Here is a 20,953-nt window from a genome sequence, read left to right as displayed (position 1 = left end):
TGCCAAGGCATAATATTAAATGTTAATATTAATATTAAAATTTTTTTTCTGCTACTGTTAGATTAACTGACTATGCTTCCGGTTATGTAACTGACTTTGATACTGTTTCTGTTGACTAAATTTGCATATTCTGCCTATGTGGCTAAATATCGTTGGTTAGAACATCAGGCTAGTTAATAAAAGGGGGCTAAACAGGCTGCTCTCGGCACAGCACAATACCAGAGACAGTTTTGTGATCCTCCAAAAAATATTTCTTTTGCGTGCATATCTTAATGCCTCAGACTGTCTTATCAAACATTACTGCAACATATGGCGCCCAACGTGGAACTCGAAGATAAAGGCCCGGTGCGGAAGAAATAAAGGGAGAGATAAATAAAGAAATAAAGAAAAGTCCTTTACAGGGACCCAGTTTCTGGGAGTTGGATGCCAGGCCATGTGGAAAGGTGGGGATGACGTTTTGCTTTTATTTCAGCAAACAGAAACCATTTTTGGTGTCCTACAAAAGAACTGAAGCTTCTCAGTGAATAAGGGATAGCAAATGAAAAAACTGCAGTATGGATTCCTTTTTCATAAATTTTTGCCGAAGCTGGGAAAAGTATTCACAACGCTCGCCTGTCCTTTGCCAACTACAAGACCAAGATGACTGCCCTCCGACGTCCTGATGGATCTAGCACATCTTCCAGAAGGGCAATGGAGAGGATTATTCATGACTTCTACTCGTATATTTTTGACAGCCATGTCCACCTGCCCACATACCAAATTCCGCAGGATGGATATGTTGTTTCCAATGTCCTCCCTTTCGAAATCTGACACGCCATTTCATCAGTAAAGACATATACAGCACCTGGTCCAGACAAGATCAGACCTGAACACCTGAAGAATTTGCCAGTACTCATCAATACATTGGCTTGGCTCTTCACAAGCTACCTGTCTGAATGCAAGGTTCCATCCCAATGGAAAACCAGCAGGACAATTCAGTTGTACAAGAAGGGAGACTTCCACGACATTGACAACGATAGCCCAATCTGCCTGTTGTCTGTCGTCTACAAGTTGTTCACTCGAGTCATCCTGAATAGAATAGGCAGAGCACTAGATGAAGGACAACCATGCAAGCAAGCCGGGTCCCGAAAAGGATTGAGGACAATCAACCATATCCACACAGTGACCAAGCTCATTGAAGTTTTGCGAGAGTTCAAGGTGCCGCTCTCTGTTGAGACTGAAGTGGTCATTGAAGCCCTAGCCAAACACGGTGTTCAAACTCAGTACATCAAGATCCTCCGCGAGCTGTATTACAGATTCACCACCAGGATCTCACTATTCTACAAGGAAGTCATCATTGATGTAAAGAGAGGGGTCCGGCAGGGTGATGCCTTTTCACCGAAACTCTTCAGTGCCACCCTCGAGAACATCATGCGACAACTGGAATGGGAAGGAGTGGGAGTGAAGATAGACGGTCGGCAATTACACCACCTCCACTTCGCTGATGACATCGTTCTCATAATGCCAAACATTAGCCAAGAGGCACAAATGTTGGCCGACTTCGACCTCGAGTGTGGAAAGGTCGGATTGCAGCTGAACTTCAACAAGACGATGCTCATGAAAAACAAACTAGTCCCTGAAGCTCCATTTGCTCTCAATGGAACGAGCATCTCCGAATGCAGCAGCTATATGTACCTGGGTCGAGAACTCAACATGAGGAATGACTTGACGCCAGAACTGCACAGGAGGAAGAGAGCCCCATGGAACACCTTCAAGAGCATTGAAGAAGTTGGTATTAGGACGAAGAACCTCTGGCTCCGGGCACATCTTTTCGACTCCACGATTCTTCCTGCACTAACATATGCCTCAGAGACCTGGGCCCTACGCAAACAGGGTGAGAATGCTATTAGGGCTCCCCAAAGAGGAATCGAAAGAGCTATGCTAGGAGTATCATGCTTCACTCAAGTGAGAGAAGGAATCTGGAGTTCTGACCTCCATTGAAGATCAAGAATCAGGGATGCTGTCTCATTTGCCAAGGCATCAAAAATCAGATGGGCTGAACACGTAATGCGATTTAAGAGATGACTGCTGCACTAGAGCTGTTACCGACTGGATTCCACAGGACATCAAAAGACCGTGTGGCTGCCCACCTACGAGATAGTAGACTTCTTCGTCAAGACCCTGAATGAACGGTTTGAGGCTCTTTGTGTTCTGGAGCGAGCAGATACCATTGGGCTACATTAGCATGTGACAGAGATGAATGGAGATGTTACTGGCGTTCGCTCAAGCAAATCAAAGATCAACAGGTCTATAAGAAAGCAGTTGGCTTTCATAGGTTATCCAGAGCATAGCACAAAAGAATGTGTACTAATTTAATAAGAGAAAATGGAAACCTTTTAAAATATAATTAATTTAATGGAAAACAGATAAAAATAATCTAGAGTTAGTCCAATAAAAACAAATAAGCACTAGATGGCAATAGAATTGTGTCGTTTACATTAAACTCAAGTGGATTAAATATTCTATTTGAAGGAGTCAGGCTGACTAAATAAAGCGCCCACAAAATTCTTGCAAGAAATTGACAAATAGGTGGCAATGCTGACTGGTCAGGCCTTTTTGAAAAACAATATGGACATTCCTCAAAAAACTAGAAATTGAGCTTCCATATGACCCAGCAATACCACTCTTGGGAATATACCGTGGGGGTCTAAAACACAGCAGAAACACCATCTGCACTCCTATGTTCACTGCAGCACTGTCCACAGTAGCCAGAATCTGGAAACAACCCGAGTGCCCAAGAACAGATGAATGGATAAAGAAATTATGGTATATCTACACAGTGGAATACTATGCAGCTCTTAGGAAAAATGAAGTCATGAAATTTGGTTATAAATGGACGGACATGAAGAGAATCATGCTGAGTGAAAAGATAGAAGAGGGATAGATACAGAATGATTGCATTCGTTTGTGGGATATTAAGGTGTGTGTAAATATACATATATACATACATATACATACGTATGTATATTCTGAGACTAACATCCAGGGCCAGGGAAGCAGGGCCAGGACTGGTCAATGGCTGGAAGCTTGTCGCGAGTGTGTGGGGGCAAAGGGCAGTTGGGAGAGAGAAGGGACAGATATGACGATAATTGTTGGAAATGATCACCCTGGACTAGAGCTGAGTGCTGAGAGTAGGCAGAGGGACATACCTGACCCCCTTTCAGCACCGCTGTTGCAGACCATAAGGCCCCGAGGAGAGAGGGCAAGGGAGTGGGGAGGCAAGCGCCTGCCGTAGAGGCGGGAGGGAAACTGGGACATTGGTGCTGGGCCGTGTGCACTGGTGGAGGACGGGCGTATGACTGAGACCCCATCCTGAACAATTTGTAACTGTGTATCTCACTGTGGCTCAATTTAAAAAATTAAAAATTTTTAGAAAGGAGCCAGACCAATAATACAGAGCCACAAAAATCAGAAGGAAACCCGTGTCCTGGCCATGTACGGGCGCAGCACTGAGCTGCAGACAGCCCAGGTCCGAGGGTGCAGTACACTGACCACTGTCAGCCACTGAGGGAAGTGACCCGAGAGGCAGGAGCACGTTTCCGGGCGAGGGTCTGCTATGTGCTCCTCGGAAGGGGCACGGAAGGACCAGGAAAGGCATGTGCCAGGGTGGTGCCAGAGGCCAGGGTGGTGCCAGAGAGCCAGGGACAGCGGAGAAAGAGGGTGTGCTGGCACCGGGCAGCACAGCGAGCCAGCCCCGAGCTGGCCCGTGGAAACCGTGGGTCCTGCTCAGGGCGGGCTGGTCCTCAGTGCCTGGAAGCAGGTTCTGAAGAGCACGGGGGAGGGTCCAGGAAGGGAGACCTGGAGCCCCGCGGCCACCGCGAGAGCAGCTGGCTTTGGGCCAGCTGAGCACGGGCTGTCCTCGTGTTTAGGTTGGGACCGAGGCCCGGCCTGGGGGACGCTGCCCTCTGGCCCCGCGTTCCCTTGCTCTTGTCCCCAGCGTGCCTGGACGCCAGCTTCTTTAAGTCCAGCCTCTCAGGGTCAGCCAGGTCTTGAACATGGCCGTGGGGCAGGTGTGGGAGGGCTCAGGCTTCCGTGGGCCCCGTGGGCTAGAGGCAGAGCCCCCGAGAGCGGAGGAGACAGAAGGTCAGACCCGCGTGTCCCACGCCCGACGGCCCTCACACCCGCAAAGATGCTCAGCGTGGGCCAGGGCTGCAGACACCCCCCCCCCCCAAACCCCAGGCGGCCAATGTGTGAGACCTTGCACATCACGGAGACCCAGTGGGCCCAGGGTGGTCTGCAGAATGGGCAGGATGGAGCAGTGGGGGGCTGTGGGGATGCGTGGGGGAGACTGTGTGTAGGGGTGGGTGGGGTGGGTATGTGTGTGGGGGTAGGGCTGTGTCTGTGTGTGGGTGTATGTGTATGTGTGGTGGTGGGACTGTGTGTGTGTGAGAGTGGGGGTGTGTGTGGGTGGGTGGATGTGGGGGGCTGAGGAGGGTGTGGGGGAAGTGTGGGTGTGTGTGGGGTGGCAGTGTGGGGCTGTGTGTGTGAGTGGGGGTGTGGGTGTGGGTGTGTGGATGGGGGGCTGAGGAGGGTGTGGGGGAAGTGGGGGTGAGTGTGGGGGGTGGCAGTGTGGGGCTCTGTGGGTGTGTGGGTGGGGAAGTGTGGGGGTCAGTGTGGGTGTGGGGGGGCTGGAGGGTGCTTGGTGAGGCACTGCCTGCAGGGCTGGCTGGTCCACACCCAGGAAGCCCCTGATCTGGCAGGTCCCTCCCCTCACACACACCCGCCTCAGGGCCACAGCAGCCCACGAGCACCACCCTGTGGCAGAAACGGGGGTGCTGGGACTGTCCAGCTGTCAGCCCCGCCTGAGTGTCCCTTGGTCTGTGACACCCCGAAAGCCAAGAGAAGCTTAAAGCACCTGCTTGGCCCCCGGAGAGCGGAGCCCCCAGACCCCAGGTGTGCCAGGGCCAGGGCGGGCTCCTGTGCGGGACAGACGGGCAGCTGCAGGCCCTGGTCGGCTGCTGGGGGACAGCCAGCACGCCCCCTCGCAGCCCCTCCTCCCAGGCTGCGGCCGGCACTGGACAATGCAAAACTGGACCGTAGAGTGCTGCCAAATCCACTGTGCATCTGAGCTGTGCCCTGGGGAGGGTCCTTCAGGGGGGTCAGCCTAGGAACAAGGCCTGCAGGGCCAGTGGGCACTGCTGACCCTCTGATCCTTCCTGCTGGGGCCTCGGAGGCACCACGCCCAGCAGACCCGCTTGCTCGTGTCCGGCAGACCCGCCTGTGTCCACCTGTCCTGTGTCCGGCAGACCCACCATCTGCAGGCTAGAGCCACCAGTGGCCGTGGGGCTGGCGGGCGGCCGGTGGGATCTGCCTGCTGGGGACAGCTGCTGCCTGGCTGTGCTCCCCGTGGCGGGACTGACCTTTCCCGCGGCCGCCAGCAGGGAAGAGCCCCTTACCTGGGCCCAGGGCTGCGTCTCTTCACGTCCACCAGGGGCTTGGGCACGGAAGCCCCGGGGGTCACTCTGAGCACCAGGCCCCAGGGAGAGACCCACCTGGGCTGGGGCCTGGGGGACGGTCGACTTGCAGGCTGGCTCTCATGGCCGCCCTGGCCCTGGGCAGGACAGTCCCTGCACGAGGCCAAGTCTCCCACCAGTCACCTCGTCCAAGACGCAGGAAGGGGTCCCGGGCCTGCGTGGTGGGACCCCCAGGGACCCCGTGCAGCCCTGTGTGTGTGACCCCGGCAAAGGCCAGGCTCGCAGCTGCACGCTGGCCGTCACGGCGTCAGGCCTAAAGTCCCAAGGGGGTGGCAGCTCAGAGAGGCCAGAGACCGCTCAGGGGCCAGGGCGCTGGCCAGGTGTGTGACGCACCCAGGCACAGTCCCGGCCCCCAGGTGTGACCCCTGAGTGCAGAGTCAGGTGTGGCCCCAAACCAAAAAGATGAAATAACTGAAACAGGTGAGACATGGGGAGCGGAGCAGCCCGAGGAGATGAGGGGGGAGGCATCACAGTCCAGACACGATTCCTGGCCACTCCCTCCAGCCCCGGGCACACAGCTGACCCCTAGAGACCATCAACAGCTTCTGCAGTGACATCTGGAGCCAAGGGAGCCGGTGGGCAGCAGGGCTGTGTTGAGCACTGGCCTCCCTGCATGGCTGGTGCTTCTCACTGTGGCCTTCCGGCTGCGCCTGGCAGAGCCCCGAGGCCGTCCCTGCCCCGGGTCACTCACTCAGACACCGGAAGCACCCAGAATGGAGAAGCAGGTCGAGGGTCACTCGCTCCACTCCTGTCCTTAAGAAGGCAGCAGGGTCACAGGTTGGTCCGGCCCAGACCCACTCTGGGCAACCCAGGACTCAGACCACCTCTGGATGGGCAGGCACTGAGATGAGAGGGCACTGGCCATATGCTGGGAGGACCCGTCTCAGTGGACAGGCAGCCATGGCTGAGGGCCCATCTCAGTGGACAGGCGGCCGTGGCTGAGGGCCCGTCTCAGTGGACAGGTGGCCTTGGCTGAGGGCCCTCTCAGTGGACAGGCGGCCTGGGCTGAGGGCCTGTCTCAGTGGACAGGCGGCCTTGGCTGAGGGCCCTCTCAGTGGACAGGCGGCAGTGGCTGAGGCACAGCCTTCTCTGAGTGAGGTAATTGGGCCCCTGAGTCCCTCCGTGCTCGGCGGGCAGGTCGCCAAGTGCTTTGCGTCCCTGGCACCGGCTTTAAACCAGCTGCGGCTCTGAGCAGGGCCGGGCAGCCGCTGGGACACTGACACTGGGGCAGCAGGACAGAGCTCCGGCCCCTCACAGAGGGCAGCCACCGAGCAGGTGCTCCCGGGGATGGCACGGGTGGTGCAGGAAGAGGCTGCTCTGATGGCCTGAGGACTGGCCAAGGTCACAGGCAGGACTGGGAGAGCGCAGCACGGCCACCGGCCACAAGGTTGGACACCCGCCCATCCCCGCACCGCGCCCCCGACCCTCCCCACACCCGACCACACCCACGCTCGCAGCATCTGCTGCCTGACACATCAGCCCCTCGCCCGCTTGCTGACCTGTGGGGGGCTGTGGGTCAGGCTCCCTGCCTGTGTCCACACTGCTGCCCAGCAATGGCCGTGAGGGGCACTTTCCAGAGGGGCCTCTGTCCCGTCTGTCCCTGCCAGGCCGCAGGGCAGGGGCCGGGCCGGGGACAATTCCCGACGCCCAGGGCACCTTGTCCAACTCCATCTTCCCACCCACCTGCCCCCAGACTGGGACACAGCGTCCTCCCCATTGGAGGCTCCCCGGGGTTGCAGTGGGCTGGTTGTTCCCTTAGACCCTCCATCCACGTGGGCGAGGCCAGGTCGGAGCCTCTAACGGGGATGTGCCCACCGGTCAGTGCCCTGAGCTGCCCCAGCTGTGAGAGCAGCCACGTCTCCCGCCCAGTCCGACCCCGAGGCCCCACCTGGTCCCAGAGCAGAGCAGGAGGACTTGGGGTCCTGCACCCCAGACCACCCGTGTCAGGACAGCAGCGTGTTGCCCTCAGAAGGACGGTGGTCCTCACTGACCACCCCCACCCCCGGCAGCCGCCAGCTCCAGCCGGGAAAGGCAAGTGGGTATCTGGGGTCTCTTCTCGGGCTGCTGGGCTCATTGCCCGGCCCCACCCAGGGTCGCCCACTCCTGCCCTAGGGATGTGCAGAAAGTGACCCGAGCAGGCTTGGACCCGGCTGACCCGAGCTTGTGCACCAGGGCCACCCTGGGGGGTCCTCATACCCAGCCCCTCCCACAAACTCTCACAGTGCAACCCCGAGCCTGCGTGTGCGGGGGCACCTGGGCCAGTGCCGGAGTGACCGGGTACGGAACGGTGAGGAAGCTCTGGGTGCAGATGGAGCCGCCGGGGGGGAGGGCACTCTGCTCAGGGGCGCAATGCTCAGGGGACCAGAACCTGAACCCCACGGCGGCCGAGCCAGGGCTGCCAAGGTGGGGCACATGGGGCTCAGCTGGGGGGGCAGCACTGAGTGGACAGACAGGCCCATGTGTGGGGGGTGGGTGGACCCTGGCTGGGGGCAGGAGGGAGATGGGGCGTGCGTGACTTTGTGTGAAAGGAGGACGCAGACACAGACCCGAATCCCACCAAACGGTAGCAGCGCTCGGAGCAGACACGGGGCTGAGCCCTGGCCTGTCCACTGGCCTGGTGGGGTGTGGGCGGGACTGAGGACAGCACAGGGGACCCGCCTCGCCCTCTGCTGGATGCAGGAGGAAGAGCGCCGGTCCAGCTGAGCAGAAGTACTGACCACTGAGCCCATCACAGGCTCCCTGACCAGGGCCCGAGCTGCAGAGCGAGAGCCTCCCTCCTGCCCACACCCCACCAGGCGGGTCCCCTGCACTGGCCTCAATCCCACCCACACCCCACCAGGCACACAGACAGGCCAGGGCTCAGTGCCGTCTCCGCTCCGACCTCTGCTGACCGTTTGGCTGGGATGTGGGCTCTGTGTCTGCGCCCTCCTCTGCTGGGCTTCCAACGGTGATGGTCCAGGCAAGGACTCTGCTCCCTGCCCAGGATGTACAGGACATTGTGTCAGCTTAGGGCCACCAAATACCTCTGTACCTGAGGTCACGTCTGCTGCCAGCTCGTCTGCACAATGTCACTCCATGTCCAGGCGGTTCCACATCTGGGCAGTGGCTACATGTGCACAGTCCTGGATGGCAGCTTGTGCCCACAGTCATGGGCGGCTGCTCATGTCCATGTTTCCGGGCAGCAGCTCTGTGTCCTCAGTCCTGTCCATTCTTGCGTCCCTAGGATATTTTTATTGAGGTGCCGGAGCCATACTACAGCAGGGAGGGCACTTGCCTTGCCCTGGCTAACCCAGGTTTGATCCCTGACACCCCTATGGCCCTCTGAGCCTACCAGGAGTTACCCTGAGTGATGAGCCAGGAGTGACCCTGAGCACCACCAAGTGTGGCCAAAAAACAAAACTAACCCCTAGAAAACCCCTCTTCATCTCTGGACTGTTGAGCGTGGTTTGCCGAGCTCTGTCCAGGACCTCTGGCCCCTGTCCATGGGGTTTGGCCTCTGAGCGGCTCTGGGGTCACATGCTCTGGCGGCTAAGAGTGCGGGAATCTTGTCTCTCAGCCTCAGGAAGAGCTGAGCTCCCTGTGAAGGTTTGGAACAGCTCACCGACCCTACAACGTCTACACCTGAGATCCTCGCCAGGGTTGTGTTGGAGGCAGTCTCTGAAATGACTGTTTCCACTTTCATGCTGGTCACAGGTCTGTTCCCACTTCCGACTTGCTCCTGGTCATATCAGAGGGTGTGGGACTCTGAGCTGTATCTTTCCTTCAGACCCTCAATTCGTGGCACGAAGTTGGCCCTAGTAATATCATCTGATCTTTGGACATTGTGGTTTTCAATGGGGGGATAGCAGCAGTGCTTGGGGATACTCCTGAATCTCTTTGGGGGTGTTCCCATGTGGTCAGGGTCAGCTGCGCGCCAGGCAGACACCCTGCCCGGCACTCTCTCTCCACCCGACTCCTCTGACCCTCTGTATTTCTGTGTGTGTTTTCACATCCCCCTTTCCTCTCAGACACAGTTGACTGGAGTTTTCCCTTTTTATCTTCATGAATCTGCTAAGGATCTTTCAATCTTGCTATTCTTAAAAAAAAAAACACCTCTTGGTTTCATTGACCTTTTATATTTCGATGTCGTTGATTTTCACTCTCATTTTTATTATTTCCCTCTTTCCTTCACTTGTTCTTACCTAATTTCTTTTTCCTCACTGGCACTGATGTGAGGTTGGATTATCGGGACCTTTTCTTGTCTCCTGGGGAGCCTCCCAGTGGCCGTGACTTCCCTCATGGCACCGTTAAGCTGATCCAGAGGTTCCAGTAACTAATGCTTCCCTCATCGTTTGTTTCCGGGAATGTGTTGGTGTCTATTCCCTCTCTGACGCACCAGTTTCTCGTCAGTATATTGCTTAGTTTGCTGACTTTGTGTGCTTACTGGCTTCCTTTCCATGTAATGTATTTCTTCTACCTTGAGAGTTCTGTGGTGTGAGAAGAATCTGGACATGATTTCTACTGTCTTGACACTGTGGACATGTGTTTTGTGTCTGACAGTAACAAGACTTGGAGTGTGTTGTTTGTGCACTCGGAAGGACATGTAGGTACCACTTGGGCAGTGAGAGCTGCCCACATGTATTGTCACCCCGTCCCAGGCAATGAGAGGTGCTCTCAAGCACAGAGACCCTGTCCCGAACAGTGAGAGTTGACCACAGGCTCAGTGACCCCTTCTCCAACACTGAGAGCTGCCCACATGCATAGTTACCCCACAGGCCCAGTGACCCTGTCCCGGAAGGGAGAGCTGCCCTCAGGCATGTGACTGTGGCTCTCCCACTTCTCCTTGAGACTCATCCAGCCCTTCTCATTTCTCATCATCGAGTCATGTGACTGGGTCCTCACACCGGGATGTTCTCTCGATGGTGTCTTCTAGGCCCAACCACCAGCAGCATGAAGGGAGAGAATGTGACCAGGGTCAGCACATTCATCCTGCTGGGCTTCCCTACGGTCCCCTGGCTGCAGTACGTGCTCTTCCTCCTCTTCCTGCTCACCTATCTCTTCATCCTGCTGGAGAATCTGGCCATCATCCTCACCGTCTGGAGCAGCCCTGCACTCCACAGGCCCATGTACTACTTCCTGGGCTCCATGTCTTTCCTGGAGATCTGGTACGTGTCTGACATCATCCCCAAGATGCTGGACGGCTTACTCCTGCAGCACAAGCGCATCTCCTTCGTGGGCTGCATGACTCAGCTCTACTTCTTCAGCTCCCTAGTGTGCAGTGAGTGCGTGCTCCTGGCCTCCATGGCTTATGACCGCTACGTGGCCATCTGCCACCCACTGCGCTACCAAGTCATCATGACCACGGGGCTCTGCATACAGCTGGTGCTCTTCTCTTTCGCAAGTGGCTTCTCCATCTCTATGATCAAGGTGTACTTTGTCTCCAGTGCCACGTTCTGTGGCTCCTATATCCTGAACCACTTTTTCTGTGACATTTCCCCCATCCTCAAACTGGCCTGCACAGACTTCTCCACCGCAGAGCTGGTGGACTTCATCCTGGCCTTCATCATCCTGGTGTTTCCCCTTATTTCCACCATTCTGTCCTATGTACACATCACCCTGGCCGTCCTGCGCATCCCATCAGCCTCGGGCCGCTGGAAAGCCTTCTCCACCTGTGCCTCCCACCTCACGGTGGTCACCATCTTCTATATGGCTATGATCTTCATGTACGTAAGGCCCAAGGCCATTGACTCCCGCAGCTCCAACAAGCTCATCTCTGCCATTTATACTGTCCTCACCCCAATAATTAATCCATTGATCTATTGTCTGCGGAACAAGGAATTTAAGGATGCGCTGAAAAAGATGCTGGGCCTTGGTCACCCTCCAGAGTAAGCAACACCTGGGTCACCTTTGCAGATGTCACCAAGAGCCTCACCCCTGACTCCTATCATCAGGGAACTGAATATGCAGAATTGTTAAAACCTTAAAATATGTTTCTAAATAAATGTATTGGCAGTGTACTCTCAGTTTGATATCACCAGACTTACTATCATTATCAGTGAAGCTACATTACAAACCGGTGTGCCTGTGGCTACAAAAACGTGCTCTGAGAAAGGTCGCCAGGAGATGAGTGAAACCCTGTGGACAGGGAACCTCTGTGGAGACGGAGGCTTAATCATAAAGCTCACTCTAAGTTCCCCTGGTCACACGCGTGTGTAAAAACACAAAAAGAGAAGAGGGCCCGGCGGGGCTCTATCTCTCCCGCTGCCCGCGTTCGGTTAGTCTCGCGCCACTTCCCCACCCCGGGGGAGGTGATGGCGATCATGAGGCAGGTGAAGGAAGGAAGAAGGCCAAACTGGTTGCTCGGATCAGTTTATTTCGTTCTCTCTCTCTGCTTCTCTCCTGGTTCTCGATCTCTCTCTGGATCTTCCTCTAATTCCCTTTCTGCCCCGCTCGCTCTCACTTCTTTCACCTTGTGCTCTGCTTATGTATGTGCCACTGTGCTCTCTGCGTCTGTCTCTCTGTGCCTGTCTCTCTGCGTCTGTCTCTCTGCTTCTGTCTCTCTGCGCCTGTCTCTCTGTCTCTGCTTCTGTGTCTTCTTCCTGTCTTCTTCTTCTGCCTCCTTCTTCCTCTGTCTCCCTTGTCTTCTTTCTCCTATCCCCGTCTCTTCTATCTCCCCTCAGTGCCCCACAGTCTTAGTTTATATAGCAAATTACATAGGGTGGTGACACAAAGGTGAGTTTAACATCAACAAATCAACAAAGAAGGGTAAGACCATTTCTCGAGGAGATTAACAAAATCTCATCTAAGGAAATCTCATCTAAGGAGATCCACTCAAGGGTGTGGGTCCAAACAAGGGTGTATCAGGGTGTGAGCTAGTAATCTACTTAAATAGTTATAGTAAATCTACTTCTAATATTTCTAGCAATGTCATTCTGTATGAGCACAGTAAGAGATATAAAGTTTGGTTTTTCCTGAGGGCATCTCCAGACCACAGTCCTCAGGCCAGGTTAATCTTCCTAACCCCAGCAGGATCCTAATCTCATCGTTACTTTTGGATCATGACAGCATTGTCCATGATCATGCCCTCAACTTATAGTTGAGTATTGTGGCACTTTGGCCTGGCCCATTTCGATGCCAGGGTAGCACATAACTCACCGCTTGCCCTGGATCCGTCCTGTCCCTCGTCGGGATCCTGCTTTTGGGGTGTTAGGAACTTGAAAGCAGATGCCCAGGAGTAAATATTATTGGAGTCAATCAACTCCCAAGTTACAAGCACAATATTGTCTTCCTGTGTCCATACAGAAAGGACATTGCTTTAAGGTAAACTATGTTCCCTAAGGCAAGGCTAAAAGGACAAACCCCATGTTATCCTACACACGCGTACAGTCAGGATACGTGCACTAGGGACAGCACACGCAAACACTCGGGGACAGCACACGGACACACTCAGGGACAGAAAATGGTCACACTCGGGGACAGCACAAGGACACGAAACACTCAGGGACAGCACACGGACACACTCGGGGACAGCACAAGGACACACTTGGGGACACACAAGGACACACTCGGGGACAGCACATGGACATGAAAACTCGGGGACAGCACATGGACACACTCAGGGACAGCACATGGGCACACTCGGGGACAGCACATGGGCACACTCGGCAATAGCACAGGGACACACTCGGGACAGCACACAGGCACAGAGGGGACAGCATACCCTCATTTAGGACTTCCTCCGTCCATGGGGGAAGAACTGGCCCCGTAAACCTCTGTCAGCAGCTTCTGCAGCGGCAGCTCATAATGTGAGCAGGTGGGCTGGGGGGCAGAGTCCAGCACTGACCTTCCTGTCTGACCAGGACACTCGGATGCTTCTCAATGTGACCTTCTGCTGTGCTGAGACTGTGACATGCCCAAACCCTGCGCCCCTCTCCCTCTGTCACTGGGACACCAAAAACTCCAGGACAGCCAGCCGTAGAGGGTCACTCGCTCCACTCATATCCCTGAGACAGCCAGGAGGGTCACACGTGTTTGGAGCAGTCATACATGTGACCAGCCCAGAATATGTCTCTGGGCACCCCTGAATGCAGCCCCCATGTGAACAGGTGCCAGCTGGATTGTGAGGACCCATTCGACTAGACAGACAGATGATGGGCTATCTGGGCCATCTCAGTGGAAAAGGCAGGGTATGCCGGTTCGCCTGATTCTTTTTTTTTTTTTTTTTTTTTTTTTTTGCTTTTTGGGTCGCACCCGGCGTTGCACATGGGGTTACTCCTGGCTCATGCACTCAGGAGTTACTCCTGGCGGTGCTCAGGGGACCATATGGGATGCTGGGAATGGAACTCGGGTCAGCCACGTGCAAGGCAAACACTCTCCCCGCTGTGCTTTTGCTCCAGCCCCGCCTGATGCTTTTTTTGTAAGGCTTTGAGGCCCGTCTAGTGGACAGTGGCTGATGGACTATGAGGACACATCTCAGTGGACAGTGGCAATGGCCTGTGAGGTTCCATCTCAGTAGGCTGTGGCCATGGCTGAGAGGGCCTGTCTCAGTGGACAGGCGGCCTTGGCTGAGGGCCCTCTCAGTGGACAGGCAGCAGTGGCTGAGGCACAGCCTTCTCTGAGTGAGGTAATTGGGCCCCTGAGTCCCTCCGTGCTCGGCGGGCAGGTCGCCAAGTGCTTTGCGTCCCTGGCACTGGCTTTAAACCAGCTGCGGCTCTGAGCAGGGCCGGGCAGCCGCTGGGACACTGACACTGGATCAGCAGGACAGAGCTCCGGACCCTCGCAGAGGGCAGCCACCGAGCAGATGCTCCCGGGGACGGCGCGGGCAGTGCAGGAGAGGCTGCTCTGATGGCCTGAGGACTGGCCGCAGGCGACAGGCAGGACCAGAAGAACGCAACACGGCCGCTGGCCACAAGGTTGGACACCCGCCCACCTCCCCCCCACCCCCTCCCAACCTTCCCCACACCCGACCGCACCCACACTCACAGCACCTGCTGCCTGACACATCAGCCCCTCGCCCGCTCACTGACCTGTGGGCACTGTGGGTCGGGCTCCCTGCCTGTGTCCATGCTGCTGCCCGGAAATGGCCATGAGGGGCACTTTCCTGAAGGTCCTCTGCCCCATCTGTCCCTAACAAGGCCACAGGGCAGGTGCCCGGGCTGGGGACATCTACTGATGCCCAAGACCTCCCTTGGGTATGCCAGGCTAAAGAGGGTCCCCAACACCCCTGTCCACTGGCTGACTCCTTCTTCCCACCCCCCCGCCGGACTGGGACACAGCGGCCTCCCTGTCGGGGGCTCCGAGGGTTGCGGTGGGCGGGTTGTTCCCTTAGACCCTCCGTCCACGTGGGCGAGGCCGGGACGGAGCCTCTGACGGGGATGTGCCCACTGGTCAGTGCCCTGAGCTGCCCCAGCCGTGAGAGAAGCCGCGTCTCCCGCCCAGCCCGACCCCGAGGCCCCACCCGGGACCAGAGCAGAGCAGGAGGACTTGGGGTCCTGCACCCCAGACCACCCGTGTCAGGACAGCAGCGTGTTGTCCTCAGAAGGATGGTGGTCCTCACTGACCACCCCCCAGCAGCCACCTGCTCCAGCCGGGAAAGGCAAGTGGGCGTCTGGGGTCTCTTCTCAGGCTGCTGGGCTCATTGCCCGGCCTCACCCGGGGGCGCCCACTCCTGCCCTAGGGATGTGCAGAAAGTGACCCGAGCAGGCTTGGACCCGGCTGACCCGAGCTCGTGCACCAGGGCCACCCCGGGGGTCCTCAGATCCACCCTCCCGCAAACTCTCACAATGCAACCCCGAGCCTGCGTGTGCGGGGACACCTGGGCCAGTGCCGGAGTGACCGGGTACGGAACGGTGAAGAGGCTCTGGGTGCAGATGGAGCCGCCGGGGGGTAGGGCACTCTGCTCAGGGGCGCAATGCTTAGGGGACCAGAACCTGAACCCCACGGCAGCCGAGCCAGGGCTGCCAAGGTGGGGCACATGGGGCTCAGCTGGGGGGGGGCAGCACTGAGTGGACAGACAGGCCCATGTGTAGGGGGGTGAAGTGGACCCTGGCTGGGGGCAGGAGGGAGATGGGGCGTGCGTGACTTTGTGTGAGAGGAGGACGCAGACACAGACCCGAATCCCACCAAACGGTAGCAGCGCTCGGAGCAGACACGGGGCTGAGCCCTGGCCTGTCCACTGGCCTGGTGGGGTGTGGGCGGGACTGAGGACAGCACAGGGGACCCGCCTCGCCCTCTGCTGGATGCAGGAGGAAGAGCGCCGGTCCAGCTGAGCAGAAGTACTGACCACTGAGCCCATCACAGGCTCCCTGACCAGGGCCCGAGCTGCAGAGCGAGAGCCTCCCTCCTGCCCACACCCCACCAGGCGGGTCCCCTGCACTGGCCTCAATCCCACCCACACCCCACCAGGCACACAGACAGGCCAGGGCTCAGTGCCGTCTCCGCTCCGACCTCTGCTGACCGTTTGGCTGGGATGTGGGCTCTGTGTCTGCGCCCTCCTCTGCTGGGCTTCCAACGGTGATGGTCCAGGCAAGGACTCTGCTCCCTGCCCAGGATGTACAGGACATTGTGTCAGCTTAGGGCCACCAAATACCTCTGTACCTGAGGTCACGTCTGCTGCCAGCTCGCCTGCAGTGTCTCTCTCTTTCCTGTCCCAGCGCAATTCTATGTCCACAGTCCCAGGTGGCAGCTCTGTGTCCACAGTCCTAGGAGATGGCTATGTGCTCACAGTTAACACGGCATCTATGTGTCCAGAGTCCCGAGTGGCTGCTCGTGTCCACAGTCCCGGGTGGTTGCTCTGTGTCCACAGTCCCAGGCGGCTGCTCATGTCCACAGTCCTGTCCGTTATTGCAACCCTGGGATATTTCCACTGAGGTACCAGAGCCATACCACAGCAGGTAGGTGACGTGCCTTGCCCCAGGCTGACCCAGGTTTGATCCCTGACACCCCTATGGCCCTCTGAGCCCACCAGGAATGACCCTAAGCACCACCAGGTGTGGCCAAAAAACAAAACTAACCCCTAGGAAAGCCCTCTTCATCTCTGGACTGTTGAGCGTGGTTTGCCGAGCTCTGTCCAGGACCTCTGGCCCCTGTCCATGAGAGTTTGGCCTCTGAGCGGCTCTGGGGTCACATGCTCTGGCAGCCAAGAGTGCGGGAATCTTGTCTCTCAGCCTCAGGAAGAGCTGAACTCCCTGTGAAGGTTTGGAACAGCTCACCGACCCTACAACGTCTACACCTGAGATCCTCGCCAGGGTTGTGTTGGAGGCAGTCTCTGAAATGACTGTTTCCACTTTCATGCTGGTCACAGGTCTGTTCCCACTTCCGACTTGCTCCTGGTCATATCAGAGGGTGTGGGACTCTGAGCTGTATCTTTCCTTCAGACCCTCAATTCGTGGCACGAAGTTGGCCCTAGTAATATCATCTGATCTTTGGACATTGTGGTTTTCAATGGGGGGATAGCAGCAGTGCTTGGGGATACTCCTGAATCTCTTTGGGGGTGTTCCCATGTGGTCAGGGTCAGCTGCGCGCCAGGCAGACACCCTGCCCGGCACTCTCTCTCCACCCGACTCCTCTGACCCTCTGTATTTCTGTGTGTGTTTTCACATCCCCCTTTCCTCTCAGACACAGTTGACTGGAGTTTTCCCTTTTTATCTTCATGAATCTGCTAAGGATCTTTCAATCTTGCTATTCTTAAAAAAAAAAACACCTCTTGGTTTCATTGACCTTTTATATTTCGATGTCGTTGATTTTCACTCTCATTTTTATTATTTCCCTCTTTCCTTCACTTGTTCTTACCTAATTTCTTTTTCCTCACTGGCACTGATGTGAGGTTGGATTATCGGGACCTTTTCTTGTCTCCTGGGGAGCCTCCCAGTGGCCGTGACTTCCCTCATGGCACCGTTAAGCTGATCCAGAGGTTCCAGTAACTAATGCTTCCCTCATCGTTTGTTTCCGGGAATGTGTTGGTGTCTATTCCCTCTCTGACGCACCAGTTTCTCGTCAGTATATTGCTTAGTTTGCTGACTTTGTGTGCTTACTGGCTTCCTTTCCATGTAATGTATTTCTTCTACCTTGAGAGTTCTGTGGTGTGAGAAGAATCTGGACATGATTTCTACTGTCTTGACACTGTGGACATGTGTTTTGTGTCTGACAGTAACAAGACTTGGAGTGTGTTGTTTGTGCACTCGGAAGGACATGTAGGTACCACTTGGGCAGTGAGAGCTGCCCACATGTATTGTCACCCCGTCCCAGGCAATGAGAGGTGCTCTCAAGCACAGAGACCCTGTCCCGAACAGTGAGAGTTGACCACAGGCTCAATGACCCCTTCTCCAACACTGAGAGCTGCCCACATGCATAGTTACCCCAGGTCCCCCATTACTTCCTCGAGGCTAGTCGCCCTTGTCATTTCTCATCTGATCAGGAAAGAGTTTTAATATCACTTGTGGTTGGGGAGATAATACAGCAGGGAAGGTGTTTCCCATGCATGAGTCTGACTGGATTCAATGTTCTAAACTACCTATGTTTCCCTAAGCACTGCCATGCATGAACCCTGACCACAGAGCCAGGAGTGATCCCTGAGCACTGCCAAGTGTGGCCCCCAAACAAGTCTCTCCTTCTATCGTGTCACTGTCTACATGTTTCCTCTGGCCTGCCAAGATCCTCTGAGCATTTCGATGGCTCTTCCTTTGGTGCATACCTCAGTGAGTATTTGATCCTCTTCTCTGGCCATGGCTGTCTTTTATAACCTTATAAAATCTGGAGTCTCCTGTTCTGATGTGGTTATCAGACTTCCATCCAATACCGTGTGCCTGAAAGACTCTCCCTGTGTTTGTCATGAAAGTTCATGGGAGCAAAGTGGGTTTGCTTCTGTGTTCTCTCTGGCCGGGCCGCTCTGTGCCTACTGGTTGGTGAGCTGAGGACATTAAGTGAAGTCACTGAAACAAAGGAAGTTACCACCATCTTTTTGTGAGGAGTCTGGCATCTGTGAACTTTGTCCTTGTCCCTTTGGCCTCTGCTGCTTTGCGTCCCTGCGCTGACATCTGCTTTACGTGGTGGCCAGCTTTCTTTGGCCACTTCTTCATTCTTCTAAGATTGTCTTGAGATTTCTGTGCAGTTTCCCTCAGGGTTTTGTGTTTATAATACGCCTTATTACGATGGAACCAAAGTAGCCTCGATGTCATCACAAAGACCCCCTCTCCTTTCCTGCTCCCCCACGTAGCGTGGTCTAGCCACTTGCTGCTTCCCAATGTCGTGACCTTTTCTAGAAAATCAGTCTGTGCATCTACAGAGCAGGCTCAGGGACTAAGAACTGTTTTGCCTATGAGTCTGGGAGGCTTTTGTCATTCCTTCAATTTGGAGCACAGCTTCAGGGTCTGTGTTTTTGCTCATGCTTCAGTTCCATCCCCAGTGCTGACTGTACAGGCACGTCCTCCCGGCCTGCAGGGGGTTTGTCGGTCTCTGTGCCTCTGGAGGGGTCTTAGCACCACTGCCTGGCTGTGATCCTTTGACTCTTAGGATTCAGCTACTATTTTTTACTTTTGCCATCATGTCTCGGTACGCTCATGTTCGGGTATTTTTCTCTGGAAATCTTTGAGCTTCTTAGATGTGGGATGTGACTGGGTTCTCACGCCGGGATGTTCTCTCAATGGTGTCTTCCAGGCCGGGCCACCAGCAGCATGAAGGGAGAGAATATGACCAGGGTCAGCACATTCATCCTGCTGGGCTTCCCCACAGCCCCCCGGCTGCAGTACGCGCTCTTTGTCCTCTTCCTGCTCACTTACATCTTCATCCTGCTGGAGAACCTGGCCATCATCCTCACCGTCTGGAGCAGCGCCGCACTCCACAGGCCCATGTACTACTTCCTGGGCATCATGTCCACAATCGAGATCTGGTACGTGTGTGACATCATCCCCAAGATGCTGGACGGTTTCCTCCTGCAGCGCAAGAGAATCTCCTTCGTGGGCTGCATGACTCAGCTCTACTTCTTCAGCTCCCTGGTGTGCACTGAGTGCGTGCTCCTGGCCTCCATGGCTTATGACCGCTACGTGGCCATCTGCCACCCACTGCGCTACCAAGTCATCATGACCACGGGGCTCTGCATACAGCTGGTGCTCTTCTCTTTCGCAAGTGGCTTCTCCATCTCTGTGATCAAGGTGTACTTTATCTCCAGTGCCACCTTTTGTGGCTCCAATGTCCTAAACCACTTTTTCTGTGACATTTCCCCCATCCTCAAACTGGCCTGCACAGACTTCTCCACCGCAGAGCTGGTGGACTTCATCCTGGCCTTCATTATCCTGGTGTTTCCCCTTATTGCCACCATTCTGTCCTACGCACACATCACCCTGGCCGTCCTGCGCATCCCCTCAGCCTCGGGCCGCTGGAAAGCCTTCTCCACCTGTGCCTCCCACCTCACGGTGGTCACCATCTTCTATATGGCCTTGCTGTTCATGTACGTCCGACCAAAGGCTATTGATACCCGTAGCTCCAACAAACTCATCTCTGTGCTGTACACTGTTCTCACCCCGATCTTGAACCCGTTGATCTATTGTCTGCGGAACAAGGAATTTAAGGATGCGCTGAAAAAGACGCTGGGCCTGGGGCATCCTCCAGAGTAAGCAATACCTGGGTCACCTTTGCAGATGTCAACAAGAGCCTCGCTTCTGCACAGAGAGTCCTGACTCCTGGCACTGTGGAACTGGATGTTAGAGTCGTGAAAGCCTTAAATATATGTTAATGTACTGGCAATGTACTATCAATGAAAAATTGGTTTGTACATGTACATTATATATCTGGATACCTGTAGCCCCATAAAAGTGCTGCTGAGAAAAGTTGCCAGGAGAGAAAATAAAAACCCTGCTAAAGTCATGAACCACTCTGATGAAACTGGAGGTTCCACTGTGAAACTCCTCTCAACTGTCATGTTCACATGGGCACACTCAGGGACAGCACATGGACACGCTCGGGGGACTGGTCACAGTTAACGTTCAGGCTAATTCTTTTTTTTTTTTTGAATGTAAGTATACATATTTATTCCTTTATTCACAGATAATATCTGAAAGTTAAAAACCAGTTAGTACTTTGAACAATCTAATTTTACAAATATTTCATTTTTTTAATTTGAAAAAAAGTATATTTTAAGTAAGAAATTTACTACATCATTCCTGTATTACATTAGGAAACAATACATTTTCATTAATGCAGATTATTTTTCTTTTGTTAGAGGGAGAGATATGATGATTTTTTTAAATTTATTTTTTTTAATTAGTGAATCTCCGTGAGGGTACAGTTACAGATTTACACATTTTCGTGCTTGTGTTTCCCTCATACAATGTTCACAAACCCATCCCTCCACCAGTGCCCATTCTCCACCATCAATAAACCCAGTATCCCTCCCACCCTCCAATCCCATCTCCCCCCACCCCACCCTGCCTCTGTGACAGGGTATTCCCTTTTGTTCTCTCTCTCCA

The 20,953-nt window shown here is 55.0% G+C and overlaps 2 protein-coding genes across 2 annotated transcripts; both read left to right on the top strand.

The window, feature by feature from the left end:
* Window positions 1-10,442: 10,442 nt before the first annotated feature.
* Window positions 10,443-11,381, top strand: LOC101556580 (olfactory receptor 6B2-like). The gene has a single exon (XM_012935496.2). It carries the CDS (start codon window positions 10,443-10,445, stop codon window positions 11,379-11,381), a length of 939 nt encoding a protein of 312 aa, XP_012790950.2.
* A 2,897-nt stretch (window positions 11,382-14,278) lies between these two features.
* On the top strand, window positions 14,279-20,101 carry LOC101544309 (olfactory receptor 6B3). Its single transcript, XM_055120743.1, has 2 exons — window positions 14,279-14,404; window positions 19,146-20,101. Exon 2 carries the CDS (start codon window positions 19,163-19,165, stop codon window positions 20,099-20,101), a length of 939 nt encoding a protein of 312 aa, XP_054976718.1. The 5' UTR covers window positions 14,279-14,404; window positions 19,146-19,162.
* Window positions 20,102-20,953: the final 852 nt, after the last annotated feature.

Source organism: Sorex araneus, chromosome X, assembly GCF_027595985.1.
Source record: "Sorex araneus isolate mSorAra2 chromosome X, mSorAra2.pri, whole genome shotgun sequence".
Taxonomy (NCBI): Eukaryota; Metazoa; Chordata; class Mammalia; order Eulipotyphla; family Soricidae; genus Sorex; species Sorex araneus.
Note: the sequence above shows the minus strand (reverse complement) of the source record. Positions and strands in the feature narration are given on the sequence as shown.